This window comes from Gallinula chloropus, assembly GCF_964237585.1.
Source record: "Gallinula chloropus genome assembly, chromosome: 17".
Taxonomy (NCBI): Eukaryota; Metazoa; Chordata; class Aves; order Gruiformes; family Rallidae; genus Gallinula; species Gallinula chloropus.
The window spans coordinates 5,968,178-5,992,211 of NC_140102.1; the positions used below are offsets into that span (position 1 = coordinate 5,968,178).

At 51.4% G+C, this 24,034-nt stretch overlaps 1 protein-coding gene across 1 annotated transcript; it reads left to right on the forward strand.

Annotated features, from left to right (window-relative positions):
• Nucleotides 1–699: 699 nt before the first annotated feature.
• Nucleotides 700–23,584, forward strand: CCDC63 (coiled-coil domain containing 63; the record flags this gene model as incomplete). Its single annotated transcript, XM_084272050.1, has 11 exons — nt 700–717; nt 17,977–18,140; nt 18,279–18,468; nt 19,535–19,654; nt 20,103–20,284; nt 20,755–20,933; nt 21,406–21,626; nt 22,078–22,152; nt 22,478–22,670; nt 23,060–23,257; nt 23,451–23,584. 11 exons carry the CDS (start codon nt 700–702, stop codon nt 23,582–23,584), a joined length of 1,674 nt encoding a protein of 557 aa, XP_084128176.1.
• Between the last annotated feature and the right edge of the window lie 450 nt (nt 23,585–24,034).

The window sequence follows — 24,034 nt, forward strand, 5'->3', positions numbered from 1 at the left end:
CCAAGTGGAAGGGAAAGAAGTGACAGATAAAGGCGAATCTGTCGAGGCCTCGTCATCACCTTAATAACCAACACACCTTGCTACAGCCCTGCGTCTCGACAGCAGCTGCCAATGCTTCCTGTCCTGTTCAGAGGGGGCTGCATTTTTGCCCAGGGCATTTAGTATTTACAGAAAAAATAGGGACCCTTACTTAACAGCAGTGAACTGAGGCGAGCTGGAGCGATTAAAATGCCACCTCAAAATTACCTTTTTAATAAGCTAACTTTTCTCTGCTGGAAATAACAAGCCTCACCCCACCCCTACTTCTCTGATTAGAAAAGGGACTCAGCCAAGGTGTTATAAATATCCCAAAACTATGTTGTTCTCCTGTGTCGCTCACAACAATGATTTATTTCTAGAGGGGGAACAACCAGGGAAATCCCTTTCTTCTTAAACCCTGCACACAGGCTTGCAGCATTCCCTAGTTTTGAAGCTCATGGCTCATATATTCCCCTCCTCCTTTCTATTTGTCTATGATTTGCGCTCTAGCATGCTAAATGCACGATGATGTACGGTTTGTCTTCGCTCACAGCTCTGAGACCTTTATATCTTCTCCTCCCTCCGAAATTCCACAAATAAATCACAGCTTTGGTAACATTCCTTGGGAGCCTCCGTGTAAAATACCTTTCCCTACTGATTCCTCCTCACTGTCTCACGCGCATGCCGCTTCTGTTCGTCGTAAGGTTGCTCATAATCTGGCGATGTTTAAAAATAAGTACATTATATATATATATATATAAAATACCCACCTACATACAGAAGTGAAATAAGGAGCATTTTGTTATTGTTCTGTGCATACTTATATGTGATATCACCACACGCAGACATACACAGCCTGTATAATATCATGTGTCTGTACACTGCATAGACACACACATGTTCATGTGTGTGTGTATATATATACAGAGATAATAATGAAATGCTCCTTATTTTATCCCAGTTCGTAGGTGGATCCTAAGAAACACCGAGTCACCCGTGCTTCCCCTTGCCTTAGATTACATATTTGCAAAGTCCATGAAATTCAATGTGTTTGTGTACTTTTCAAACAGAGATCTACACGGGCTGTTCAAACACTGCAAAAACAAGAGCCAGCAGCTCGTGGGTCAAATGTTATTTTTCCTAGCTCAGTACACAGCCAGGATTTAAGTGTTTTCATAACTCCTACTGTTTGCATCCAGATTTCCTTGTGTTACTACCGAGATAAAGCTTTTATGTGTGCTTCTTGCTCCTGATGTCTAAAATATTTTGCTGAATTTCAGATGCTGCAGAGTTTTGGGGGTGGACAATGCCAATTTGTCGGACAAAAGAAGAGCAGCTGGAACACGCCACGAGGCTGATCTGAAGATGTAGGGGTCCATGTCCTGTTCAGAAGGGAGTCAATGACGCACAGGCGAGTGTTTTCTTAGTGTCATGTTATATTTATGAAACACACAGTGCGATGATCTCCCTCCAGCAACAAAACCCGCAAACTGCAGGCAGGTGGCTGCTCCATGCAGGACCTTGTGAGGAGCTCGGGGCTGGCTGCTGCTCCTTGAGCCTCCCACTTCGCCTTGGGGCTCACCAAGGACTCAAACCACATGCAGAAGCCAAATGACACCCCATCCCCAGACACCCCGCAGCAGGAAGCCTGATAAAGATTTCTTTACACTACCGATACTCACCAGCCTTGATTTCCACCAAACCGAATGCTTTTCAGCCTCAGCAGCTGGTTTCTGCCTGAGATCTCCCATCGATGGAAGCTGTCAGCAACGTTGACAAGTCCGTCTCAAGTTTGTGAAAATCACATTTGTGATAAAAAATGTTAAAAGATTCTGTTCAGTAAATTTTGAGACAGGCTATTTTGACGTGGGAGAAATGTGATTTGCCGTTTCTCCCCTCCTACTCTTTTCTCTTTTTCTTTTCTTTTTTTTTTTTTTTTGCAAAAGTTGATGTACTTCATGGGTTTCTGAGGAAAAGTATCTTTGAATGGGAAAAATATTCAGTTGGTGAGTTTTGGAAGGTCCATATTGACAAAAATACCACCAGTACAATCTTTGTTTACATAAACATGTCCCAAGTGGCTTTTTTCTACTATAGCAATGAGCACAATAGGATTTTTCCTGCTATAGCTATTTGGATTAAGGAAATGTAGCACATTCCACCTTCTCATAGGGTTTCTTATGTGAATCTGAGTTTTAAGGCTAGACCAGGCACAAGAGCTGTTTGGAGAACTAGTTGACTGCTGCGTCCTGCCCCATGGAGCATCCCTGGGCAAGCACTGGAGAGGTCTGCTCCGTTGCTTAGAAGGAGAGGACAAACAGCACTAAAGGAGGCTTTGTCCTACTTTAAGTGGAGAACAGCCGTAGTGGATCAGTTGATGCTTCTTTGGCAAGGAGTGGAGCACTCATCTTCCCCTCTTCGGTCAGGAATCTCTGTGCTCCGCCAAAGCCAGAGTTTCGTAACAGACTAGAAAGCTCTTGTGGGTTTCCCTGGGGAAACAGATGAGCCGTTCATGGAGGGTGAAAAGGGTAAAACGTATGCAGCAGACAGTGCCATACATCCAGCAAAGGGCTTTTCAGCACTCCTTCAGCTGCTTTACAGGGGCAGGCAGTATAATTTGCCTCCTCTCTTTGCTGTGCAAGAGGAAAGGCAGTGAGGAACGGTGTGACCACCTGCATGGTTCACCTCGGTCTGCCTGGATGTGGTTACAGCGCCATGTGAATTGTCCCCTGGCACAGAGCAGACCTTGCAAGATGGGGAGAGGCAGCTGCTTCACAGAAAGATGAAGGGGGGCATTTTTGCTTAGCTTCAGCTTCATGTGGCTTGAAGGAAACACTTTGTGGATGCTCCTCATTGCATTGGGCAGAAATGCACATTATCAGCCTGGGACATGGCTAGCTTCTTCGCTTCCTGTGGTTTTAACACAGCATAACTCAGCTTCATGGATGAGCTGCTTCTGTAATTAAAACCGATGAAAAATGAGGACCAGGATGGCTGTCAGGGGAGTGGAGAAGTGGAAATAAGATGAAAGTCTGTTGATTTGCTCTTGGTCAAATGGCTGCTGTGCCTCTGCAGACCCTGGTGGGAGGCATATCACTGAGCAGGAGGTGCAGGAGCAAGAAAGAGATCTTTCACCATCCTGGGGAATCCCTAATTCCACTGGGGATTTTGAAATGATGATGAAATCTCACCTGCAAATTCCTCCAGGCTTCCCAAAGGCCAGGGCACCAAAGTGTTTCCAGGCCTGGGACAGGTAACGAGTGATCAGAGTGCTGTGGCTTTGCTGCTCCAGGTTTTGTTTTCCCTTATGCTCCTGAAAATGCAAAACAGTCCCACTAACATCACTTGGACACCTGGATTTTCTGCTTAAATGGAGCATTTCAAAACATGGCCCACTGTGGAGGTAGCTGCCATGACCACTTATTTGTTTGTTTGTATTCTCACCTCCTCCTTGCTGCTCACTGCTCACTAGCCTGGCAGATATTCAGGAGATGGGCTGCTCTTACATAACATTGCGCTAAAATCAGTACAAAAAGATTTGGAGGAACCCGTGGCCGGAGTCACCTTTGATCCTTGGCTTCCCTTCTGGTTTGTCTGCACAACTCCAGCACACCACTGCAAGCTGCTGCTTTGCCCTAGGGCATCCTCTCCTCTCCGCATCCCTCAGGACCAGGGGGGTGATGTGGAGGATGAGGTCTCCAGCCACACCGCTCAGTGAGCACTGCCTTTGTGGCAGACACCTTCATCTGCCACGTGACAGCAGATGGGTCCCCACACTGGCTCTCCTGGGCACACAGCCGCTTCCCAAAGTAGCAGCATCTCTCAGGTCCCGGAGAGCATGGCCAGAGTTCAAGCCTGTATAATTTATGGGAATTATCCGGTTGAGGGAGTGAGTATGAAACTGATTTAACTCATCTGAAACCCTCAGCCTGAGTCGTGCCGAGCTGTGTTCTCAGCTCAACAGACCTGCACCCTAACCCAGCTGAAGTGACCCAAGGAAACCCTCTTTCTCTTGGGATGGTCTCTCCGTGTCGTGGGTAACTGTAGCTGGGCAGAGCCCCTGGTACCCTGTGGAGAGGACACAGGGCTCAGCCCAGCAGCAGAGAGGGAGATCTCTGGCCCATCGGAGAGCTCGTGAAGCACACAGGGTGCACCCAATGGAAAGCCCGCAGTGCTTTGGGTGCTGGTGTGAGCTGGTTTAAAACAAACATGACCCAGGTAGCTGCAATCCTGTCTCTGGGTCACAGCACAGACCCAAAGTGGTGGAGCCAGGCTTTGCTCCTCACTGGTCTGCAGCTGGGTGCCTTTGGTGATAAATTGCAAGCGTTTCGGTTCGGGTGCAGCGATAAATCAAAGGGCTGTGTATGATAGCGTGGACAATCATGGGTTTTGGCCAATAAATTGGGGTTTTACGCAAATACTGCCATACACACGTACACTGTCAGACTGCAGGTGAGACAGGAGAGTCAGGAACATTAATCTGTGGAGAAAAGGGAGCCTTGGAAACTTGCCACTTTTGTTCCAGTCTCTGCTCTCCGGGAACTTGATTTTCCCCTTCTTTGCCTCCATGTTTTACTTCACGTGATTCTTTGCCTTTTAAAAATAGATGCCTTGTTTGCAGTAAGAACACCCTGCGCGTGTTTGCACAGCGGGTGAGATTCAGCCCAGTGCCAGACTGGGATCGGGTGAAACTTCACCATCTCACCGGCTCCAGCTCAGCCAGCTGGACATGGGGGTGACGTTAAACCTCTGCCCCTGAGCAAATGGCTGCAGGCACAGGCAGTCTGTTTCTTCCACTGAAAAAAAGAAGCTTAGAGGAAGCATTCACCCTACAGCCAGGACAGCTTTGATTAGTCAAGGATGCATTTAGGGTTCAAATGTATTGTTACATCCTGCCCTACCATTTTCCTCTGGAGGATGCTTGCCACCCAGTTTGGTGGGTTCGGGTTCATTGTAAAGGGGGGGATTGCAGAAATTAATGTGCTTTGTGGGAAAGGGTGAGGAGTATGAAGGCAAACTTTGGGGCAGAGAGTGAAACCTGAGTGGATGTTGCCTTGGACAATCATAGCACATTTGAAAAAGGAATGAGAGTTGTGAAGCAGAGGGAACTGTACCGGTTCTTACAGCTCAAGTGCTCAGCGCTGACATGTCAGATCCAGTGAGGATCCGTGTTTCCATCCAGACTCACAGCAGGCAGGACTCACGGCCAGCTGCCAGGAGCCGCCCCAACCCAGCCCAGCCCATTACTGCTGAGCCAGCACAAGCCAGGATGCACCTAGTGACAGTAGCCATCACATTAAAGCTGGACCAGGGAAGAGACACCCTGCATGAGGCTCTACATCCCAGCAAGGATTGGACAGAGCCTTCTCACTGCACCTCCCAACACTCTCCTTGATGCCACACGTGCAGCTCGCCCAAACCCACTGCAGGGACAGGTCTCTTCCTGCTGTGTATGAGGAAGAAAAGAGAATTTTGAGGTTGAGAGGCAATATCTTAGAAGGAAAGTAGTTTGTGAAAATTTGTGCATGCCTGAAGGTTTTTTTGATGATAACTTCAGCCACCATAGTGTCTCTTGTCTGTGTCCTCATGGGACCCTCTTCCCAACACAACTGCTTCTTCCCAGGTAGCTCAGCCTGAAACATGAGCATCCCGAGATGAAGCAGGCCAGGAACATCTCCTGGAGCAACCCTGCCTGGGGTCTGAAAAGCCCCACATCCTTCTTTGCAGCCTCCACCAAAGCCGAAAAGTGGTCTCCAGCCCTTGGCCGTGACTTTTGTTCCTTTTCTGATACCATTTGTCCTCTCTGTGAAGAGTTCCCTCCATGCTAAGCTTGCTGTGAATTTAACTTTGCTAACATGGGGTGAGGAAGGCATCAGCAAGTGCTTCCAAGCTGTCCTACCTCTGCCACTTCTCCCAACCCAACTTCAAACAAGGGTTGGGTGGTTTTTTTTCTCAGTAGCATGTAGGTCACCGGAGAGCCTTAGGGACCTGACAGCTGACGTTCAGCCTTGATTTCGACTCCGTGCGTCAAGCTTTCTGGAAGCGATAGATGTGCAGTTGCTGGTGAGCCCAACTGTGTTTTGTGTGGCTTCAATTAAATGTCTTTCTTGGCGTGGGCTAGTTGCCAGAGCTCTTTTTTTTTTTTTTTTTTTAATAAAAGAAATGATTTTATTTAGATATATATAGAAAAAGTCCCACCTGGCGTTTTGGAAGGGTTTCAGCTGGAATGTAACAGATCCCATATTCTTCTATAAAAAGGTGAGCTGTGTTTTGCAGCTGAACTTTTCTCCCTTTTCTAGCTGGTATTTGGCACACAGGAGGTGTAAGCAGTGGCAAGGTCGCTGCCCTCCCAACCAAAGGAAGGAAAGCCACGGCACACACTGGAGCAGGAGATCTGAGGGCAGCTGCCCAAGACAAGCCAGGGGCAGGGATGGGGGGGGAAAACGAGCTGTGGATTGATCCCCAAAACCTCCTCAGGAGCCCTGGGGTGCATCAGAGACCCCCGGAGACGCATGTCCCGGCTGCTGCAGAGCCTGCCCTTGCAGCCATGGCCTCTGGTTAGGACCCAAGGGATGGGGATGGCAGAGCACGTGCTTCTCTTCCTGGCCTTTATTTGCTTTGTTGTTGCTGCTCTTTCAATCCAGGTTCATGCCAGCTCTCTCTCTATTTTAACAGCAGTGTACACCCGGGCAGCAGGTTAAAACAAGGCAAGCGGACACTGTTTCCTGTTTCCTTTCTTCCTGCACCTTCTCAATTTCTGGTTGCTCAGATGACCTTTTCCAAACCTGGGTGTCCTGCTCCCTCCTGAGCCATGCTGCCTGCCGTCCCCTGCGCCATGGCTGGATGCTTTGGTCCCTGCTGCCATCTGCAAGGGGAAGGTGATACAAGCCAGGAGCTTCTTGACGTGGTGGCATTACATTGCTCAGCCACAGATGCATTTTAGTGAACTTATTTATTTTTTTACCAAGGTTGCACTTACTTTTATTATGAATTTACTTATCCAGGATGAATACTGCAGTCTCTTCCCAGCTCCAGCTCGTGAAGCGACCTGCTCCATCTCATCCAGACTTGCTCCTTCCAGCAGCAGCAGGGGATGCCAGAAACGCTCCTGGGAGCTGCAGCACTTCAGTTCAGCGTGACATTTGCGTGAGAAAATGGGGAGCGGTGAGGAAATAAAGTCCAAAGGCAAACAGTTGTGAGTCATTTGGTGAAACCGTGGTACAGATACTGGATTCCCCAGGGCTTAAAACCAGGATTGGAAATCCTGAGGGTGCAAGCTGACAGGGTGATGAGAACACACTCGACCCTCGTGTGCCAGGAGTTAGGCCGAGCTGATGAGCTCATTTCTGTTTGGTGTTTTTACTGTGCTCTGATTAATGAGGAAATTGTCGTTTACATCCACACTGGGTGACCACACATCCCCATGCTTTTACTGGTCCTTGACTGGAAATTCCTTTCAGGCTGCAGAGTGTCCCCGGCTCCTCTGGGTTGCAGCAGGAGCACAAAGCAATGCATCAAGTCATCCGCTCACTCCTCCCAGGTTCTCCCCAGCACAGCCTTTAAATGCTGTGCCATCAACTGCTTGATTAATTATTACTCTTCTGTTTCACTTGTTTGATGATGATACTCAGTGATGCGACTCCAACTCACCTCCCAGGGCGGAGACGGTCTCATGTGCTGAAGCAGACTGGACGTGTATTTTTAGTAAAACAGTATTTTCGGCTCAGGATTTGAAGTTTCTGGTCATTTCCTCATCCCTCTCTGAGTCACATGCCAAGTCCTTTCTGGTGTTTATTGCAAATGTTGAAGGTTACAATAATGTGGGAGTTAAGTGCTCGGCTTTTGGAGGGAGAGGGAAGCGAGGAGCAGGATGAGCTCTCACTGCTCATCAGCACCAGAGCTTAAGGCAACACTTCCAGGGAGCTCCAGTTTATATATATATATTTATTATATATATATATTTACAGAAATAATGTATCAGAAGAGGCACACAGCAGGGTTTAAGGCCACACAACATGATTGCTCAGCTCAGCTGACAGAAGCAAGTGATCAGCCCCATTGCCCTGGACTGGAGATGAGCGCAGCAGGGCTGTCTGTCCGTCCGTCTGTCCACCCAGGGCTTCTACCAGCTGGCCTCATGCTCCAGGGCTGGTGGCACTGGGGGAACTGAGGGGGTGCAGCACCAGGTTGGTGAGCCAGGGTGCTCTCCTCTACTGCCGCTTCAGCAAATATTAACATGGCTTCTTGCCTCTGCCTGCAGGCAGGGATTTAAGCCAGAAACGCTGTCAGTCGGGTTTGTCCTGCCAGCCTCCTCTCACCTTGGAGGTGTCAGCCCTGCAACGGCGCTTAACCTGCAATGCATCCCCGCAGCCTTCCCAGCTGCATGCTGGCACCGCTCAGGGCTGGATCCTAGAAGCTGGTACCCTGGTGTTTTCCTCCTGGCTCTTACACCCCAAGTTTCTAAGGTCTTCAGCATTCTCCGTAGATTTTCAGAGCATGGAGAAGCTCCAGCACATGGATGGGGCAGGGCTCTGCAGGCTGCTGACATGCCGGACTCATGCTGCAGTGCTGGAGGGGAGAAATGCGGTTTTGGTCTGGTGTTTGCTTGCTTTGCTCCATGCCGGGGTGTCTGGGGGTGCATCCCAGGGTGTAAAGCCTTCATTTCTCATGCATGGGGGTCTACAGCTCTCCTGGCATTCCCAGTGCTGGGACCAGCAAGGATACAGCGACCGTATGGCAGTGGGGCCATCCCCGTGCAGTGCTGACTGCTGCCTGCATTGCCTCACTTGCACCCAGCTTTGGGGACACCAGTTTTTGCCAGAGGGATGAGTGGGAGTCCCAGCAGATCCAAGGTGGGTAGGGATGCCTGGGTGCTCTCCCTCCCCATCTCCTTCCTGTGAATTCAGAGCCCACTGGTCTATTTTGCAACCAGCAAGGGCTGTATCTGCCCTCTAAGAGCAGCACGTCCAGCTGCTTCCTTTCCTTCTCTGGCAGGAGGAAGGAAAAGAATTCAACAATGAAAACGCAGCTAACGACAGCACTAATTGCTTCAGAGACAGCATGGCGGCCTTGAGCCACTGGGATGGCACGCTGCGGGGTTTTAAAACCGCAGATGAGTGCCCGGTGGGATATTTTGCCAGCTCAGAAGGAGATGGCAGAGAGCTCTGCACTGAACCAGGGAACACGCTGCACCGGCGGGTTTCTAGAAGCAGCACAAGTTGAGCTGGTAAATTATAAAATGCCACGCTTGAGGTCTGTTATATAACGTCCCTCTACAGAACCTAGGAGCTAAATATAAAAGAGAGTTACATTTTGGGCTGGTGTAAAATGATGCTCCAGAACGGGTTTGTGTGGGAAGGAGCGCTCTGCAGCACTGCGAGGAACGGAAAAGCTTGCGGGACCCTGGGTTTGCTCTCAGCCTCCATCACTTGTTTTCTCTGCAACCTTGTGAAAAGCATTTACTCCCCAGGTCTCAGTTTCCCTCTCTTTAAATCAGGAAGAATAAAACCTCCGTTTCCTTGCAGCTGCGTTGTCAAGATTAATTTATGTTTGCAAAGTGACCTGAGAATCTATAGAAACCCGAACAGTATATCATTATCCCGATCTAAACTTGGCTTATAATATCAGTGGGCAAAATTCCCCTCCCACACTGGAGGAGAAGGGGTTGTGTCAGCATAGCCAAGAGGAAAATTCCAGCCACCATTCTTAACCAAAAAATTCAGAGGAGAAAAGCCTTTTTTGCATTGAGACCGTTCTGTTTTCCTTGAGGAAATTCCCTCCTTCGTTAGCTGGGAGCAGAAGGATCAGCTTCCACACAAACCAGCTCATGCTGAAGTGCAGAGGGGGTTAATGGGAGTTTTGGATGGCTCATCCTTCCCTCATCCTTCCCCTCCTGTGGTATCAATCACTCTGTGTTCCTGCAGGACCTGCGGCTAAAGCCGGGAGCATCTCAGGTGGGCAAGGAAAGTGGGAGTGGAGCAAGGTAGAAATGCAGAGAGATGCTGCATGTGCCAGGATCCCACCTGCTTGGCAATGATTTGGGTCCAGTTTCACACTCCCTTGGCTCCTGCCCTTTTTCTCTTCAACAGTATCTCCACCACCAGTGTGGCCCTCAGCAACCTGCTCTGCTTGGAGGATGCTGTTCCCTACCAAATGCTGGGAACCTCCCCACTCCATCTTCTCCTTCCTCTCTGCATCTAGAGTGAAGACCGTGGAAGCTGGGCAGCTGCAAAAAAATGGATGGATTTTCAGGTCAGGTTTGACGGCTCAGTCTGGGGGCTCAAGGAAGCTGGGTACAGACCGAGGGACATCTAAAGCACAGGACACCAGAGGAAAGCCTGGCTGGGATGAGCAGGGGATGGTGCTGCCACAGCCTTGCTCCTGCAGTGACAGAGGGACATGAAGACTGAACTAGGATCAGCCTGGTTCAGCTTCTCTCGCAGCCTGGAGAGAGCAAAGGGCAGCTGACAAGGGGGAGGTGGGGGGGTTGGCCAGCAGCACCAGGAGCAGCTCATTTCCCCCATGGAGGTGGCTCATGCCCCATTAGTGGATTGCCTGCAGATGGGAAGGGGGGATCACTGCACCCCCTGCCTTTTGCTAGGATGTGGATGATGCAGAGATTTGTAGTCCCTACGCAGAGGCTGAAATGGGTTAATGGGTTTGTAGATGCCCTGGGAAGTGCCATCACTCCCCATGCAGCCCTCCCTGCTATGCAGTGCCCATCAGGAGCCGTGTTTTGTGGCCTCATACCTGGTTGCATGGCCTCGTACCTGGCCACAGCAGATGCACAGCCCCTCCAGATATCATGTGCGGTTTCTTAAACCCACCTGATCAGTCAGGCCTGATCCTGTGCCTGTGAAACCCATCTGAATCGCTGGAAAGAATGTTTTCTGACAGGATGGAGATTTGCAGGGGAGTTGCCAAGCAACTGGTGCAGCTCTGCCGCCTCCTGCTCCTCTCCTCCCTCTGAGCAGTGAGCTTGAAGGGATGGCCACATCCCTGCATCACTCTGCCCCAGCCAGCCCAGCGCTGCCTCTGCCTACCCGGGGACCACTGTGAAAGGCAGGGACTGCTCATGGCTGGTGGGACAAAGCATTCCTGGCCAGTGGAGATGACCACTGCTGCGTGCCCGGCCCACAGCAAATTGCCATCAGCAGCAGGGTTTGAAATGGGCTCTCTCCTCCAACCCGTCCTGAGCTGTGTAGCTCTCTTTTGAACTAGTCCCAGAAATGTGTGCTAGCACATCAAGCAAGACACCCAGGAGGACTCATTATAACCCGACTTTGATCAGTGTCACCCCTGCATTTCCTTGGGAGTTGCTTCAGATTTACACTGAAACAAGTACGAAGCCTGAACCCTTGGGGATTTTCTTTTTTTTTTAAAGCTTCAATTTAAATCAGCTCTTGAGTAACAACTGCCTGTTACGAAAATCAGCTGATGTCCCTCATAAAGCCTTGGACCTGAGGCGAGGGGCATGAAGCAACGGCTGACGGGAGGGGAGGGAGCTGATAGCTGCGATCTTGCAAAAGATCAGTTGCTGAGCGAGTGGCAATAAACAGCAAATCCAGCCAGCTCGTAGAAATGGCAAATGGACCAGACTGTTCAGAACAATCTGTTCCTTCTCCAGAGCAGGGCTGCGGTGCTGGCGGTACACTGGGAAAGCGGCTATTCTCGGCGTGATGCTGGTCTGAAATTCTGCTTCAGAAAAATGGCAGGGCCAAGACAGGGTAATTACTAGGAGACATGTCCTAAATCAAATAAAAAGGCTGCAAGTGGCTTTGCTGGGCTGACTCTTCTCCAGGGAGGTTTGTGCTGAAGGAACCTGTGCTTTGCCTCATCCCGTGGATCTGCTCGCCGCCGTGTCCACGGCTTTTTGCTCCCGCAGCGCAGCCGCCGCGCTGATGCTCGGGCAGGGAAGCCCTGCTGATCCACCTCGGGGTCGTTTGTGCACTTTAGTGTCTCACACCATCATCTACTTAATCAGGCATTAATGTCGCTGAGCCAGAGGGAGAGCAGTTGGTGCACCTGGTTTCTTGCCTGATGCTGTGATTGCTGTTGGAAGGGGATACCCCAGAGTGCCCAAACCCTTCCTCCAAAGCCAAAATTTGAGAGAAAGAAAGGTCTGGGACTGCCCATACCGACACCATGCTGGGCTAGACCTGGGGTGCAATTCCTCCAGGCAGGTTTATTTCAGTTGTCCTGCTTTCTTTGGGGCTTGTGGGCTCCTCCCATCCCCAACACAGAGATCAAGTGGCCTTTGTTTGATTTGGAAAAGTAAAAGAAGATAAACTGAATTCAGATGGTGCAGAACACCCGTACAGCAGTTTAATTAATTGCCTTTAAATGTTAATTCAAAATAGTTTCCCTGAGCGATCTTATACAGGCAAATCCTCAGTTGCCTTAAGCCACTTCCAGGGCATGTTCAACTAATAAGGTATTCTTAGTCCTGATCGAGAGCATTGCACAAGGTGGTAATCAGGAATGATTAATTGGAAGTAGCTCTTCTAAACCAGGCTGTACCAACTGCACTCTCCTGTGCTGCCCAGCTCTGCCCAGAGCTGTTGGGGGGCATGGGGAAGGGAGTCATCCCACCTGTGATGTGCAGCTTTCTTAGCCCCGAATCACCTTCCCACCCCTCTTCCCAGTGCTCTCCAGATATATCTGGCACAGAGGGTTTCCAGCACAGCACTTAGATCTGCCAACAAACTTCTCTGGAGGAGAACGGGATCTGGGAGGCCGGAGTAGGAATTTATCAGCTGGAGTTAGCCATAGGAAAGCGTCCTGTCTGACCTTCAGGGCTACAGCATTGCATATCCCACCCTGAGCATGGCTGGCTCCTGCTCGGGTGTCACGCTGTAAAATGGCTCTGACCCTCTAAAGCTGCTGAGGGAGCAGGAGCCGTGCTAAGAGTGTTACTTTGTGCAGCTTAACCTAAATCACAGGCAAAATAAAATCTCCACACAGAGAATCCCATTCCTGGACAGGCAAGAAGACCACAGGTAACATCAGCTCCTGCCACGGCTCTGTCCTTGAGTGCTCTGTTCTCTTCCCTTGCTTTAGCTGGAATCTTCCCTGCAGCGTGAGTGCTATGAGCCAGGTTTGACCTCAGGCCAGTGAAAATTTTGGAGGTCTTTTCTTGCTTTCAGACAGCAGCTCATCCTCAGCTATTTTGCTTCTGTGATTTCCCACCCGCAGCGGCAGGCTTTGAGCAGTAATTCAGCACGGTGTACCCACTGCAGCCAAAGGCATCTGGAAGTTAGTGCAGCAAAGCCGTGTCATTAGGCACTGCTGGAGGGGCCGAGCCTGCACTGGGAAAGAGTTTTCCTTTCCCAATGTCAGGGCCTGGGGAACTCGCTCCTAAAATGACTCTTTACAACCAAGTAAGGAATCAACTCGCTGCTGGAAACCACTTTTCGCTTGGGCTCAGCAATTCAGACCCACCTGCAGGAAATTCCAATGACAGTTTCCTCTTCCAGCGGAGAGGAGCGACAGCTATAATTCACCCTAATCGAGGAGGCAGCAACCAGAAGTGCCAGGACCAGGCTGGATGGGGCCCTGGGCAACCCTGTGTAGATCCAGGCCTGGAGGTTGGTGGCCCTGCCTATGGCAGGGGGGTTGGAGCTCTGTGATCCATGGGGTCCCTTCCAACCCATGCCATTCCATTTCTATGACTCTATGGAGGGCAGGCAAGAAGAAGTGATATTGTGCAGGGGTGGAATGGTTTGGCATCAGAAGACTCGATGGCCTGTGTTTTGAAATAAACTTTTTCTGTAAGAAACACATGGAGCAAAAACTCAGGCTGGTTGCAAAAGGCTGTGCATCTGCAACCCTCAATGTGTCTGCAAGGCTCTTAGGACCAAAACTGGTTCTTGGCCACTGAAGGCCAATATGGATCATACAGAGATGAAGATAAGAAATAAAATCTGGGGTAGAGAAGGTGCTCGTGGGAGGCTATTCCCAAGCAAAGCCTTGGCAAGGTGACACCACGGAGTCATCGCTCCAGGTCCATGGAGGGGGGTGACATTTCAGCAAAGACAGACCTAACGTCTGCCTGAATTCAGAACCTCTACTGTAAGGTTTTGCTATCAGACTGCTGGCTGAGAAGATCTTTCTCCATCACCAGCTGTCTTAGCAGTTGCCAGCATCTTCCTGCTCATCCCAACGCTGCTGCTGGAGCTGACGGGAGTTTGATTATGATTTAATCCAGGCTTTTAGAGGAGGGGAAAAAGAAAGGTTTGACAGTTCCATATATAGTCCTCTGACTCACAGATTTCATGTGTCAAACACCGAAGACGGGTTAAGTAGAATTAAGTTCTGGATTTATTATAAATAGGCATTAAGTAACATGAATGTATCACATTTGCATGAAAATACGGGCCTGATTCTCTAGCTTACCCCAGAGATTTTCTTTGACGTCGATGGGATGCTCCCAGGCAGGTGAGCTCAGATCAGAGCCAGCTCTGACCATCCCTCACAGCCACCATTTAACTGGACCAGGTGGAACAGGGAAAGATGCATAAACATCCCTGAAATCGGGAAGGGTTTACACAGGTCGCAAAGATCCGAATTAGGCTCTTAAAATAGTACAGGCAGATTTAATTACACCCCAAACCTGAAGCTGAAAGAATAATTTCTCTGTGTCAATCAGTGCTAAATGTACCTATTAAAGCAGGGAAGATGGGTTAAGATTGAAATTGCACAAAAAGTCACTTTTCTTCTCTTTCTCCCAGAAGGCAGAGGTTTGCTGGAGGTAGATATAACAGGCGATCTCATCCTGCTCTGACTGTGGTTCTGCTCAGTTGTAACTTGAAGGTCCTTCTGAACAATGAAGTCACCCTCGCTCAGAGCAAGTTTTACAGTCGAGCATTGTTTGGGTGAAAAAAGTCCCCTTTAGTGAAATAAATGCTGCTGCAATGAGTGTGGCAGACACAGACTCTACCGAATCAGATCCCTTCTCAGTAGTTTAATATACTGACTTGTTCATTGCTAAACAATTGAGTATTGGTCCATGGAGAAGGAACACAATAAAAGGATACACAGTATGGGCTGTGTTTTGATGCTGGACTACTCCAAGACAAGGGAAACCAGGCTTTGGAAAAATAATGCCTACCCCAGCAGCTCTACCTTTATTCTGAACTGGAGGGTTGGCCCCATTTCCACTGGGAGTGAAGAGAAGCAAACTGGAGAGAAGGGAATCTGCAGCATGACAAAGCCAAGGCCACTGAGACAGAGTGACAACCTCATCCCTGGAGAGGTTGTCGCTGTTATTATTTCATGGAGCTGTCGATCATGCAGGAACAGCATGAAAAGCTCCAGGAGCTTCCCCTGGCCCCGGTGGGACCCTCAGGCTCTGGTGTCGTCCCGGCATCAATCTGCCCTCGGATGTGATTTCTCTTATCTAACAGCACATTTTGCTTTCTGCCATGAAAATCATTCCCAATTAAACGCATCCTCAGAGCCTATCTGGCTGTGAATTAGCCTGGAACTTTATGGCTGGCTTGTTAGCTCATCAAAGTCTCCAGGATAACGGAGAAGCGCAGCCTTGGGAATGATGCGCTGTGTGGGGATTTTGCTCATCGCCTTGAACTTGCCGCAGCCCTGCAAACTGGGACACAGGCACCCTTTGCTCACCTTCATTGCTTTTCTATTCCCCTTCATCCCAGAGCTGAGTAAGCAACACCAGGGCTATGAAATGCAGCCCGGCTGCAGCCTCCGGCACTGTCTCGTGCTTCTGCCCTCCAGGGACCTGAGGGTTTGCTGAGTCCCTGGGAAGGAGCCGGCCACGTGCTCCAGCTTATGGAGAAGGGATTATCACGGCTCTTGTGACTCAGCCCATGGCTCCCATGTGCTTCTCTGCATGGAAAGGAGAGAAGCAGGCACGAATCCTCAATTTCTCTCCTAAATTGGCTACTTAAACAGCTTCTGTCCCCAGGGATCTTCCCAAGGTTGGCAGTGCCAACCGTGTCTGCTCTCTGTTGGTGGGCACTTTGAGGGTGTCTGGTTCCCCAGGGTGACAGCAGTGATGTGGTGATTGGTGCCTCTCCACAAGCAAAACTGATAGGAACCAGGTAGGAAGCCCAGGGACCTGGCTGCGGGGCTAGCAAGGAGAGGGAGGGAATGGCAGCTCTGTGGCTCCAAAGGGCTGCTGGGCACAGCCAGGCACTTTCGCTCTCTGGTCAGAGCAAAAAGCTTCAAAGTCCCAGGGAAGCAAGAGCCAGTAAAAGGAAGGTTTCTGCTTGCTGTGGACACACAGCCAGGGAGACATTGGAGTGCGTGCTTCAGGGGCACAGAAGCCCCTTTGGTCTGTGCAGTGTGGGCTCCCAGCACTCCCAATGGGATGAGCATTCCATTGTTTCATCACTGCTCTGTCCTATGTGACGGTTCCCATGGAGAATCGCTGTTGTGACACCGTCACAGTGACCACGCCAACACCTGCTCCACAACGCGTGGGGCAGTGCAGAGTGCAGGACTGGGACCTAGTCTCTGTCAGGATCTCGCCTGTCCTGCGCTTCCCGCTGGAAACAAGGGCTGTTCCTTAGGAATTCCCAATAGCCACAGTAGCCCTGTCCCTGGGACAGGGTAAGAAGCGTCAGGGTGTGGGGACAGGGGATCCTGGGAACTGCGGGGGCCTGGGGGGCCCGCTTTGGGGGTGAGGGTTGAGGGGTCAGCCCCAGTGCTGCAGTGGGACAGGGGTGAATCCAAGCAATATTCCCTGCTCGCACTCCCTGGGGGTTCTGCCCGCTGGTGGGGTGGGGGGGGGGTGTGGGTCTGGCCTTGCTGGGATTTCTATGGAAACCCAGGTACCGAACGGGGTGGAACAGCTCAAACCATCTGTTCTTCCCCTACTTATAAACTCGCTAAGAGGAGTGTGTTTCGCGATGACATCACTACAAATGCTCTCCTTTTATTCATCGCGCAGCCATCTGTGATGGTTTCCTCATGTGCCAAACACGCGAGCAGGCGCAGGGGCACGCGACCACCCCCTTACCTGGGTTTTATTTCTCCCCTTGGAAAGCAGGTGTGGCCCCGCAGAAGCTCCCTCATCCCCTTCCCAAGGCATCCACAGAGCAATCGGTGGAGTTAGCCAGAAGAAATGGGGGACTCAAAGGTAAAAACCGACACACAAACTAAAGCCGAATGTCTCTGCAGGCACTACAGGGAGTGGGGGGGGAGAGGGTGGGTGGTGTCTGCTGTGGGGAGAAGTAAATGCTGTGGTGTGTTGAGCTGGACAGGTGGTGGGCATCCAAGCTGCCCTTTGCCATCACGATGTCGGGTCGTGGTGGGGTTGATCCTGCCTGCCTTCCTGTGTTGGGGATGAAGCCATGGCCTGAGATTTGGATGTTGGGGGAGGCAGGACTGGGGAATACGGATCAGCTGAGGATAAGGGTAGTGGTGGATCTAACCACCACATCTTCAGTGCTTTCCTGTTCAGCAGTTACCTTAGCTAGAAGTCACCTTCCCCCAGCCAGGGATGGAGCACTCCTGCTCTGCTCCTGAGCAAGTCAGCTGGATTCATTCATGTCCCCAGTATGGGTCTCTCTGGTTCTGACCCTCATGATCCTCACAGTCATGCTGGGTGATCAAAGAGGTGACAGCCTGCTATCACCTGCCCTCCTGCTGCTGGAGGTCTGCACCCCGTCCTGGAATTGAGGTCAGCAGGCACTGATTTGGGTCCCAGTTAACACCTCCTTGCCCTGGGGAGTGGTGGTAGCAAGGGGGGGGGGGCTACCCAAGAACAAAGCACCCATGGACTTTGCTCTGAAGTGGACCCAAAAGCGCTCACGGAGTTGCTTTGTGGGGCTCGGTGTTTTGGGTGGTAACAAGTATCTGAGGTGGCAGCAAAGAGCTGCAGGTAGTGACAAACAGCTGGAGGTGGCGATGCCATCACCCTGCTCCCGTGTCCAGCTCTCCTGCCGCTGGGGTTTGCCCGAGTGACCAAGCTCTCCCTCTCTGTGGCAGCAGGGAGCGACCTCTCTGAAGCAGAAGCCTGTGGACTTTCCCGTGAAGGACAAAGAAAAACTGGCTGAAGCTGAGATCAGGAGGATGCGGAAACAGTTTTACATAGCAGCAGAGAAGAGAAAATCCTACACTGCCAACATGAGGCAGCAAATGCAGGCTCAGGAGTGAGTGCAGCTTTCCTCCGTGGCTTCGGAAGCTCCTCCGTGCCAAGAGCTGGGGACCCCACTGCTGAGATGGGGTAAAGACCTGCTCTGGTGTTACAGGTGGGAAGTGACAAGTGTATTGTCATTCTGTTTTTACAGAAAAGAAATAGAGTCACTGACTCAAGAACACAACGAGGTGACACTAGAGCTGAAGAACATCATGTCCCTGAGAAACATGAGGCTGCATGACAAAAATTACGCAGAGCTCCAGTGCCTTTTGGAGAACAAATCTCAGTATGATTCTCTGATTAGTGAGAAAAAAGCCTTGTTAGCTGACCTGGACAAGCAGGTAAGGGCACCTGGACCATTCCATGGCTGAGTGTGGTAGAACAGAGTCCCAGAGTGAGCCCTGTGGTTGAAACACCTGAATGTAAAATGCATTTATCTCACGCCTTGGGACATGAGGCTTTCTCCTGGCCAAAGACATGTGACAATGCCAAATGGATACAGCCAGGCTCCCGTTCAAGGCAGCAGCACTGCCTAGAAAAGTAAGGTCTGGCTTTCAAGCTTGTTGTCCCACCAGCCTCTGCATCTCGTCTCTGATGATGGGACACACCTGCCCAGGGTGATGCAACATCCCTCTGCTTTTCCTTTGACCTTCATTTTCTCTCCTGAAAAAGAGACAAAAATGGGACAAGGCAAATTAGAGGACCGGCAACATCCATGGGATATCCCATCCCTTCTCCTGAGGACAGCCTGGTTAGATTTGGTCAGTGGTGGGGTGGGAGGCCATGAGGAGTCCAGAAGTGCCATGTCAGTGCAGCTTTCTGAACAAGCTGCCCATGACAGAAGTCAGAGAACACAGATGGGTAGTTTATGGCTACTAGAGGCACTGCAGAGCTCTCCACAAGAGAGGGACACCTTTCAATCAAGGATCTCTTGGCTGAGCTGTGTTCTCCGAAAACTTCATTCTTTTCATGTATTTCTTTCCCCTGACAGGTCCCACTTCTGGCAAAAATGTTTCCTCTGCTCCTTCCCAGGGAGGACCGGACAGATCCCTGTCTGTCCAGCACACCACCACTACCAAAATCCCATCCTCACTGCCTCTTCCCCTCTCTGCAGAGCGCTGCGGCGCCTTGCTCAACACCCCCTGGATTTCCCCACAGATACATCCTCATTTCCTTCGTGTATCTAAACCAAACCCATTCCTAGGCACAGTTTACACTTCTGCACATGCAGGATGGGATCCCTTGGGATTAAAGCTGCTTCTGTAACTGTGAGCTAATTAATGACATGGTTGTTGCAGTTCAGGTCAGCAGAGGTATTTTCTTTGGCAAAGTATCCTGACACACATCCAGACTGGAGGGGTGGATAGATAGAATACTCTCTTTTTCCCTCTCTCCCCATCCATGCAGATACTAAAGCTGGAAAAAAAGGTTGTGATGCAAAACCAGATAGTAACGAAGGCAAAGCAAGCCAAATGCATCAAACAGACACAGAAGCAGATTGAGACACTGGAGAAGCGTCTGAACAATGTAAGGAAACATTTTGTGCAGCTTTGGAGACCAGGACCTGTGCAAAAGGCTTTTTGGTCAGGATGAAGGGTCATGGTGCAAACGGATTTGGTTGACACAATCTGTGTAAAGGACCTGGCTTGTTCCCCTGGCCTGATTGCTCCCAGAATATCTCAAAGGCTCCTTCAAGCTTGGTGACCCAAATGCAGCGCTTGTGCCATGCCAAGAAGCCTGAAGGTCTGCACCTGTGTAATGATGAAACTGAGCTGCCTGAAGCCAACTTGCCTTTGGCCAATGCCAGCTCCAGGTCTTGGCCATCATCTGTCTGACCTGAGGATGGTCCTGGGCCAACTTAAAAATCTCTTGGGCTGTGTTTGTCCCCGCCCTGGTCAAGGGCTTTCAGCAGAGATCTGAGGTCCCCTTCCCCAGTCCCGCATCAGCTTTAAACCTTTTGCTTCCCTCTCCCCAGGTCACTGTCCATTTTGATACCACCCTGAGCAGAAATGGCAAGCTTCGAGAAGAGATCAAAAGCCTGAGGATCCAGAAAGACACTTTGGACAACTTCTTCTTGAAGGTCCAGATGAAGCTGGATGAGCAGAGGAGAAGGATGAAAACTGCTGTTGAGCAATCCACACAAGCCTACGAGGAGCGGTATATGGCCTCACAAACCCTCCCTGACAAACTCCACACTGGCAGTGATGCCAGTGATGAGTACCAATGCAAAGAGAGACCGATTGCAACTTCAGAGAGAGGATTCACCAGCCTAGAGCTGGGTGCTAAGGACTAGGTGCCTGGTCAGTGCAGGGAGACTGGTACCTCCAGGGTGTAATTTACCCCACCTATCCCAGATGATTCTTGGGATGGGGTGAATTCCCCCACGGTGTCCTACCTGAGCTCATATTGGGGTCACAGTGAGCCTGGCTGCCACAGTTGGGTACAAAACCCCACTGAAAGTTAAGGAACTTTACCACTGGCCTTGGGCTAATACAGCTGCATCCAGATGGGAACCAAGCAACATGCACAGTGTCACAGGGGCTTTCCTGGGTGGAGATGCATGGGCATGGCCAGGAACACAAATTTTATACTTACAAAGGGTGTAACCTACTGCTCTCTGTGTGCAGCACGGATGCGCTGGCAAGGATTTCGGCCATGAAGGAAAGGCACACCGAGGACACTATCCAGTACAACATCAAGCTGCAGGAGTACGAGCGTGCCCTCCAGGAGAACAAACTGAAAACCTTCATGCTGGCCAAATATAAGGATCGCTCTGACTTGGAGGAACAGGCCGAAAAGAAAAGAGGTATCAGATGAGAGAAACCTTGTTCAACTGGGACTGCAAACTAGGAGCCCAGCATTGGCAAGGGGGCTGCAACCTAAAAGCAGGATCCCTCCCCTGCCCACAGGCTCCTTCACCCACCCATTGCCCTACAGAAGGATGAATGGTGACAACCAAGTGAGGCCACCCAAAGCTGCATCTTGTGGGGTGCACCTGGGCGAGAGGGAGGGTTGGTTAGGCAGGTACCTACCTGTACATCCCACCACAGCTCCTCTTATTCTCCTGGAGAGAGATCCCACAATGTTTGCCCCATTCCCATGTGGACCATGAGCTCTCAGATTAGTTTCTGGGTGAATTAAGGACACCTTTGGCCCCTCCAGCCCTGCTTCCCCTGCCCTGAGCACCCTGCCACAGCCTACATCACTCGAGGAGGAAGGCTCTGCAAAGGGTGGCCCGCAGGCACATGCACATTCCAGGATCTCTGTCTTGCACTTAGCTTTGAAGGCAGCCGAGCGAGCAAAGCAGAACCAAGGGGAGAACTTCGAGAGGCGGACGGTGGCTTACAAGCGCCTGAAGGAGCTGGCGAAGGATGGGGACGTTGACCAGCTGGTGAATGACTTCATCCAAAAGGAGGGGAAGAACTTCGCCCGCTTCAGCTACATCAACGAGCTGAGCAACAAGATGGAGAAGATGAAACAGAGAATCAAGGACCTCCAGGTCTGTCCCAGGCTCTTCATGTCTCCCCTTCCTCAGCCGGTGCTTTTGGACTGGGGTGGGTTTTATTCCTCTCCCATGGCCCCAGCATTACCACCCACACAGGAGCCCGGCTCACAGCCTGTCACAAGGGTGGGATTCGGGGAAACCAAACCGTGGCTCCAATAGACAGAATGCTGCGTTCTCAGAGCCAAAACTGTCTCAATGCTGCCACCGTGTAGCCAGCAGAAATATTGCAGTATCCCGGAGAGCCACCTCGGCTATGTGTGAGGCTGGCTGCAGTGAGAAGGGCTGCCTGCTGTGGGGTCACCACCTGTCCTTCTGTCCTGGGGACAGTTGTGCCCAGAGGGGTCAAGCGGGGTGTCCCTGCGCCCAGGGTGGAGGGATGGGCTCTGTTAGGCATCTCTGGTGGGCGTTCAACCAGTAACCCCTCCATGTGCTTGTGTCTACACAGAACGAAATTATGGCCTTTGAGGTGGACCGGAAGCATGTAAAGAGCAGCAACCACCATGTCCTGAGGGAGCTGGAGGTATGGCAGACGGGAATTCCCTCTGCAAGGGCAACAGATTCCTGACTGTTCTGGCACATGCCCTAGGGAGTCTGGTCCTGAGAGATCCCAGTGCTTGGTGAGATGGTGACTGCAGGGCACCTACCACTGGTTCTCCAGTGCCTGGGACCTCGTCTGCAGCACGGGGAGCTGGGATCCCCCTCGCAGAACCTTTCCCCTGCAGGGATGGGAGCATCCCATGGTGCCTCCTGGGATACCTTCAGTGTCCAGTCTGGAACTGGACAGCAACGGGGTGGGTAGGATGGCAGGGGGTCAGTGTGACACCTAGGAAAACCTTTGCTCCTAGGAAAGACTAACAGATGTCACCAAGGAAACCAAGAAGTATGAAAAGAGATGCAAATTGAGCAACAAAGTCCTGGGCCAACTCATAGCCAACATGGAGACCCTGTTCAAAGGAATCGGCTGCGACACTACGGAGATAACGAAGCAGCTTGGAGAAAGCGAGCACATCACGGATACCAACCTGATGCAGTTTTTTGGTGGGTTGGGGCTGCCCGTCTTTCCCTGCCTTGTGGCCCAGACCTTGAATACCCTCCACCCTGTTGCCCGGTGTTTTAACTTGAGCTGGTTTTTGTTCCCCTTGCCCTGTCAGGCGTGGGTGTCCCTTGTGTGAATTCGGCGTGCCGAATTCTTGGCAAATTCAGGAGCTAACCTGGCTCTGTAAACACCCCAGTGGACCCCCAGCCCTTCTTTTTGGCTCTGGGTGTGGGACCCAGCTGTGGGACCTTTGCCCCTGGGGAGACAGGCTGCCCGATGGCACAACCTCGGGGCACATGGTGGAGTCCCATCACTCTCTGGTGTGATCCTGCACCGCCCCATGCTCGGCCTTTGGGCAAAGCCTGAGGAATGGCATTCCCTCCACACCCAGGCATCTTGGAGAAGAAGACCATGGAGCTCCTGCTGATGGAGTCCATCCTGCAATACACACTGAACGAAGCCTCGCAGTCAGACCAAGCCTTCACCAACCCGGTGCTGCCCAGCACCAGGCTCCACCGGACGATGGATCGTGCCCAGCTCAGCCCACTGGCCCGCTCAGTAGACATTGCCGACGACTACATCGACACCCGTAAGTGCGGGAGGTGGGAGGGAGGGGCTGTGGCCACGCAGCCAGCCAATCCTCAACCCCTCCCTTAGCCGCTCAGCCAATCTGCAGCGGTCAGTTATCTTCCCTGGCCAATCCCGACTGGCCTGCCCCACCCCACCGGGTATATAAGGCCCATGGGGAGGAAGCATGACAGGGTGGTCATGTCCTCTGGCAGTTGAGGTGCCGATGGACCACAAGGAGCTACGCCAGCTGGTTCTGAGGCGGGAGAAGGAGCGGAGCAGTGGCACCAGCGCGGGCAAGAAGAAGAGGAATGTCATGAAGGTGCGGGAATCCGTCAAGCGCAAGTAAATAAATAGTTTCTCTCTTGAGTTTCCACTCTGCTTTTTCACCTCAGCTGTTGTTCCAGCTCCCTTCCCTTCTGGAAGGAGCCCAACGCCTTCTGCATCCTTCAAAAACTCACTGGGTGATATTTTGGCATAGTTACGCCCACTGCTGACAGCAGCCGCGGCTGGGGGCGGGAACAGCTGCTCTCCAGGGGGGTGCCGTCCCAGTTGTGCAGCCCAAGATGCTTCCCACAGCCGGGCATTGTGTGGCTGCTAGGAGGGGGATGGGATCCACAGTCCCAGTCCAGTGTCATGCCTGTGCTGGGGGCATGGGGAGATACAGGGGAGATGAGTGTGCTTGCCGCATGTGCCCTGCTGTCTTGGGAGAAGTGGGAAGTTCTTTGCTGCCTAAGGTAGAGCTGAGCTCAGTGCTAGTCCTGGGCTGGTGGGACCAGAGGGCTGCTAGCCACTGCCC